The following is a 6349-nucleotide window of genomic DNA, read 5'->3' on the forward strand; positions in this document are numbered from 1 at the left end:
GAGGGAACCTTTTGATATGGTTCAACACTCTCAAACAAAGGGATGTGTGAATGGTACACAAATATGATAACTTGTTGCCACCGGGTGTCTAGTTGAAATGTTTTTAGATGATTATATTGCTAGACTTGTTTTTGGATGTGGCTATGGCGTTGATTATTGGGGAAGGTGGTTACCCTGAATGTAACCACTCCTAGTTTAGGCTAGGTTTATCTTCTCTATGATTAATAAAACACGATCTTATTACTGAGAAAATAATTCATGCCATAAAACATGAGAGGAGTTCTCAATCACTACTATGTCAAATATTGACAATTAATATTGCAAAGGAGTGATAGTTTCATGAAAATACAGATTAATTTTAGGGCATTTGATTACATCCCTTGAGGATGATTTGGAGCTCAATTCGGACTTGCCTTCTGAGTTTTTCTTGGCACCTTTACATAGCTGATTGGGGAATTTGAAAAAAATGACTAGTGAATATAATTATCTTTAGGAATTTGGAAGTTGTAATAAAGAACGAGCACTTTAGTAGTAGTTCCTAGAACAAGGCAAAAGCTTAAACTGTCCACGATAGAAATCTTGATTACCTCATTCAATATTAAAGTAAGTGGTGTTTTTGAAATAAGTGAAACTGCATGATATTTTATTAAGATCCAATTGCATAATTTTAAAGACCAAATCTATGTAATTGAACCATGATAAAACAACATATAATTTTCATTAATATTGAAGAAGAGGTTTTTTTTTCCATTCATATACGAAGTTTTAATATATATTTGTCAATTACTATACCAAGACCCCCTAGCTATCCACCTTAACACATTTGAAACTCTTTAGACAATTCTTTAATTTTTAAAAAAATCAACATATAAAATATATATGACTTAATAATATCATTACTAACATATCAAATTGACACTATTTTAGTACTCAAGACATTACTAATGTAGCAAATTGACATTGTCTCCATTGAATTGTCCAAAATAAAATAATCTTAAAATAAATTTAGAAATTTAGAATAACGTATATACATCCAAACATGTAGTATTGATTTTGGCATGTATCACCATGTGATTAGTTATTTACTTCAATATATTGTCTATTTTTAAGTACAAACATAACTACTACTAATACCTTATATTACAAATAAGAAACAAGAAGTATTAAAAAACTACTATTATCACACCTTACATCATAGATTCATAAAGGTTTTGGATTTTGCAATCTCACCATTCAAAAAAATTCAAAAGACGTCTATTTTCGTCTACAGTAAAATAGCTGTCCAAAGAACCCCATACTAACCCAAAAATATGTTTCTAAAAACAAAACAACCTTGAAAATGTGGAATTACGTACTTTACACATTAAAAATAGTTTGAAAATTAGCCTACAAAATAGAAAATGGATAATAGCAGCGAGATCTCGGTCTCTGCATTTGAAGTACTGTAGATGTAACATGCCAAAACCAGAAAATTTACAGTGGGAAGGTGACAAAAACACATTATTTATAGTGTAAGAGAATCTTAGACAGAATACTTTATTGTTTTGGGATAGAAAAGCAGACAAATTTGAACTTTGATGTAGAGGGAATCAAAGCACTTGGAGGCCAAAAACCATTCATAGATATGAGCATAGAAATGGGAAAGATAGCTTTGGGGTTGACTGAAAAAGCTTGATGACAAACCAGACACATTGCTCACCAAGCTGAATGCACGGAATCCCTGCACACATGGGGAGTCAGCCGCTTGCTGAAATGCATTGTGGCAGCAACTTGTTTTTATGTTATTGGTCTACTAGGCTACTGGTACTGTTGACGAGCTGCCCTGACATGTTCTGCCATTAATGGGAATTTACTGCAACTACCAATAAACAGAGCAAGGTTTTTTGTCGAAAATCAAAGGATTTGCAGCGTGACAGGAACGATTGAACCTTTCTGCAGCGTGACAGTTGGATAAAAGGGTGTAATTAGGGTTTCGGAATGCCGAGTATGATATACGAGACTGAGGAAGGAGTTTGTGGTGAGTGACACATTGGTCAAACCGAGGAAAAGGGAGTAGGACAGCCATTAATGTACCCGATTGGGTTATGGAAGATTGCATTAATGAGACATTTTTTGTAGAAATTTGCAGCAGAAATGGGGTAAGCCCATATGAGATTATTGAGCAGGGTTTAATGAGGATTTGCATTAATAAACCATTTTGAAAAGAGCGGAAAATTGCAGCAGAAATGGGGCAAACCCATTTGAGATTAGGTATCGGGGAAGAACTGAATGATGAAATTTGATGAAATAGGAGGGCCAAATTGGGCTCTTATATCAAGAATATCTGAAGACACCTAAATGTGTTTTCTCATCTTTCGGTTTTAAATTTTGGGGGTTTCAACCTGTTGTCATTGTCTGGATATTTAATCATGACGATGCTGCACAGCGAGGTTTGTGGTTGTTATTGACGTAAGGGATACACACATTAGAGGATACTTTCTGTGGGTACAATGAATGGAGGGAGACATCATCATAAGTGGATGAGTGAGTGCTCAAATTGCTCCCTGGGACCCTGCGGCATTCTCCAATGGAACTGTACAGCGTAAAAATGTCGACAGATAACCTACCCACTTTAATGGCGCTTCCAAGGAAGTAAACCTCTTCTCTCTCTTTTTCTCTTGAAATCGTCGTTTTGCTTAGAATGCAAGCTCCACGGTGTTGTGGGGACCTCGCCATGGATTTTTTTGGACCCTGTTTATAATTACTTCAGTCTTGCTTGGTATCAAAGAATGGATCAGTGGGCACAAAGCAAGGTTCGTAGGTGAAGTTTTCATGAACAGGGTTGTTTTTGCAACAGATTAAATCAATGTTGGGGTCCGATATCAACAACCACATGCGATTCCCGCAGTATGATCTTGTATTTTAGCAGGTAGTTGAATGTTTTTACGTTCTTTTGCTCTCTGTTTTAAAAATAATTGTGCTGAGATTTGGTGAAGAGTCGTGCATTTCAAAAATAGCGGTGTTAGTCAGTCTTCGTTTACTTGGATTTTAGTTGTCCAGAAGTGAACTGTGCTTGGAAATGCAGGTTTCTTGGAAGGGATAGTGAAGTAGAATCGTAAAAGAGTTGTCCTGTAGTGGCGGTGCTTTTGTTGTCAAACCAAATGAGGCTCTGGTTGATATGGTTAGTCCTGGAGCTCTGGATTTTTTGGGGTGTTTGGTCTTTGAATTCTGACGGGCTTTCCCTATTGGCATTCAAAGCTGCGATGAATTCAGACCCAATGCACGCTTTCATTGATTGGAACGAGAACGACACATTACCTTGCAATTGGACAGGAGTGTCTTGCATGACACTAGCGGGAAGCTCGGATCCTAGAGTTGTAGGGCTTACTGTTACAGCTAAGGGCTTGGAAGGGTACATTCCTTCCGAGTTAGGAGCTCTAGAATTTCTTCGTCGCTTGAATCTTCATGGCAATAGGCTAAACGGTGCAATACCGATTCAGTTGTTCAATGCTACGGCACTTCATAGTATTTTCCTTTATGAAAATAACCTGACAGGACCTATTCCTGTCGAGGTTACTAGATTACCTAGATTGCAGAACTTGGACCTCTCAAGCAATTCCCTCAGTGGGCCTATTCCTAAAGATTTCACCAAGTGTAAACAGCTACAGAGGTTGCTGTTAGAGAATAATTTCTTCACGGGGCCAATCCCATCTGGGCTTGGATCAAACCTCAATGGTTTAGAGCAGCTGGATCTCTCTTCTAATCTTCTCAACGGCTCAATCCCAGAGGATCTTGGTAACCTTTCCAACTTGGTGGGAACTCTCAATCTCTCCTATAACAGGCTTTCAGGTCCAATTCCTCGAGCGCTGGGTAAGTTGCCTCTTACTGTAAGCTTGGATGTAAGGAACAACAATCTTACTGGTCCCATTCCGCAAGATGGATCTCTTGCAAACCAAGGACCTACAGCGTTTGTTAACAATCCAGGCCTATGTGGATTCCCCTTGAAGAATGTTTGTGAAAATCCTGCATCTACATCCCCTTCTCCTGCCAATCTTCCTTCACGACAGGGGCCTAGCGATCAACGAGGAACATCCACGGGAAGAAAAGGGCTCACGACTGGTGTGATCATTGCAATATCCGTGGGAGATGCAGTGGGTATTGCTTTGGTTGCTATGCTCTTTGTTTATTTGTATTGGAAAACTAGAATATGCCAATGGTGCAGCTGTACAGGAAAGAAAAAGCTAGGTGGAGGAGGAGCATCTCAATGCTTTTGTGGTAATAGAGAGTCGTCTGATACAGCCTCAGAAAAAGGAGACCAAGGAGATCTCATTCCAATTGATAAAGCTTTCAGCTTTGAACTGGATGAATTGCTTAGAGCTTCGGCCTATGTCTTGGGAAAGAGTGGGCTGGGAATTGTTTATAAAGTGGTTCTTGGAAGTGGGGTTCCAGTTGCAGTGAGGAGATTGGGCGAGGGAGGTGCTCAGAGATTCAAGGAATTCGAGGCTGAAGTTCAAGCAATTGGGCGGATTCGGCATCCACATATAGTGAAGCTTAGAGCGTATTATTGGGCAGCTGATGAGAAGCTGTTGATCTATGACTTCATCCCCAATGGAAGCCTGGCAACTGCATTGCATGGTAAAACTTTTTAATCAATATTGAATTGAATATATGCTTGTTCTGTCATTCATTAGTTCTTTGACCTTGGTTTGCTGCTCATTCAAATCCCTTTTTTCAATCTTTGATGTTCATAGTTAGTGCTCATCGAAGAGAAAATGGAACGAGGAAAGAAATTTTGAATGTTGCTAGAAAATGATTTACAACCTACAGCATGTCTGATTTTCATCTCGGAAGTCTCTTAATTAAAATAAAACCTAGTTGTTCTAACTTTTAGCAGTGGCATATTAGCCCTCCTCGTCTACTTTAGTGCATTGATCCAAGGAAGCCTTCACGAAAGTAATGGATTTGTAATTTACCTGTACATTGAATCAAGTCTTAAACCTAAGTCAACCCTTGAAGCATTTTGTTCTGATTGAGCCCAGTTCCACGAAGAAAGCACAAGCTGCATTGATTTGCTTGATTGGTAACAATTCTATCAATTGTTCTTGCAGGTAAATCAGGCCACACTGCCACACCTCTGCCATGGGCAATTAGGCTTAAAATTATCAAAGGAATAGCACAAGGCCTAGCCCATCTCCATGAGTGCAGTCCTCGTAAATATGTGCATGGAGATATTAAGCCCACAAATGTTCTGTTAGATGGCAATATGCAACCGCAAATCTCAGATTTCGGTTTGGGTCGTCTAATTAACATTGCAGGCAGTGGGGTTGCGCCTCAGCTAACAGGAGGAATACTTGCAGGAGCTCTTCCATTAGGTAAAACCTCAGTTGCTGCTCGGGGAAGCTCATTCCCAGGAGGAGTAGTAAGATCTGCAGTAGATTGGCCAACTAGTGGTGGGAGCTCACATTCCTTTGTGAGTAATTATCATGCCCCAGAGGCCTCCACTGCTGGCCACAAGCCAACACAAAAATGGGATGTTTATTCCTTTGGAGTTGTTATTCTGGAGGTGCTTACAGGGCGATCGCCAGCATTCCAACTTGCATCCTTTGACATGGATTTGGTCACTTGGGTTAGGAAGGCATTTGAAGAGGAGCACCCACTGTCAGAAATTGTGGATCCAACTCTCCTGCAAGAAGTGTATGCCAAGAAAGAAGTACTTGCTGTCTTCCATATTGCTCTTGCCTGTGTCGAAATCGACCCCGATTTGCGACCCAGGATGAAGAATGTGTCTGAATCCCTTGACAGAATTGGAGCTACATCATAAAATTGAAAATGTTACCAAATCAATCAATCTTTTCTCCTCTCTGATGTTTTATGAGAATTATTGGTCCCAACTTTTGACATGCTATTCTTCGGAGAGTTGTTGCATTCAAATGCAGAATCTATTATGTACTATGTTTTCTCTCAATCTGTCTTTTTTCTTTGGATGGATTGGAAGCAATTGTAGTTACTTGCCAAGACAGTTCATTGTTGGATGCATTTTACTTGATAATTTCCAATTCTATTCATCTAATTAAAGAGTTTATATTTGTTCATGTTGCATTTGTCAAGTTTTTAGGTCATCAATGCTCAGCTCTCCCAATCTATGTTTTGCATTCTTCAATTTGCTTTAATAGTAGATTGATTATTTGCTCTGATGAAATGCGTGAAACTTGGTCTGTATTAAACGAATGATCATATATAATTTAGCCTAAAAATAATAGCGAGGAATTGAATTCAGGTGATTGATGGTTTAGTCGTGTTTCATAAAGATCTAGTGTAAGGCTTGTTTGTGCTTCTGGATTATGATACCGTCACGGTCTCTCTCATATAT

The 6349-nt window shown here is 39.0% G+C and overlaps 1 protein-coding gene across 2 annotated transcripts; it reads left to right on the plus strand.

Moving 5' to 3' along the window:
• The first annotated feature begins 2016 nt into the window (after nucleotides 1-2016).
• Nucleotides 2017-6071, plus strand: LOC149562840 (receptor protein kinase-like protein ZAR1). 2 transcript variants are annotated; one of them, XM_089826292.1, is made up of 3 exons: nucleotides 2017-2908; nucleotides 3065-4614; nucleotides 5088-6071. In XM_089826292.1, the coding sequence occupies exons 2-3, from the start codon at nucleotides 3141-3143 to the stop codon at nucleotides 5798-5800; spliced, it is 2187 nt and encodes a 728-aa protein (XP_089682418.1). In that variant the 5' UTR covers nucleotides 2017-2908; nucleotides 3065-3140; the 3' UTR covers nucleotides 5801-6071. The 2 variants fall into 2 exon arrangements, with proteins under 2 accessions (XP_089682418.1, XP_089682419.1); XM_089826293.1 differs by having other exon boundaries at nucleotides 2097-4614.
• The last annotated feature ends 278 nt before the right edge of the window (nucleotides 6072-6349 follow it).

Source organism: Cupressus sempervirens, chromosome 4, assembly GCF_028749045.1.
Source record: "Cupressus sempervirens isolate cs-2001-9-10 chromosome 4, ASM2874904v1, whole genome shotgun sequence".
In the NCBI taxonomy this organism is placed as follows: domain Eukaryota; kingdom Viridiplantae; phylum Streptophyta; class Pinopsida; order Cupressales; family Cupressaceae; genus Cupressus; species Cupressus sempervirens.

What these genes read in the sequence shown, in the direction of transcription:
- LOC149562840 (XM_089826292.1), top strand. Translation starts at nt 3,141, where the DNA reads ATGAGGCTCTGGTTGATATGGTTAGTCCTGGAGCTCTGGATTTTTTGG. An exon ending in CCTGGCAACTGCATTGCATG is followed by an intron (nt 4,615 to 5,087) that starts GTAAAACTTTTT and finishes TTGTTCTTGCAG; the next exon opens with GTAAATCAGGCCACACTGCC.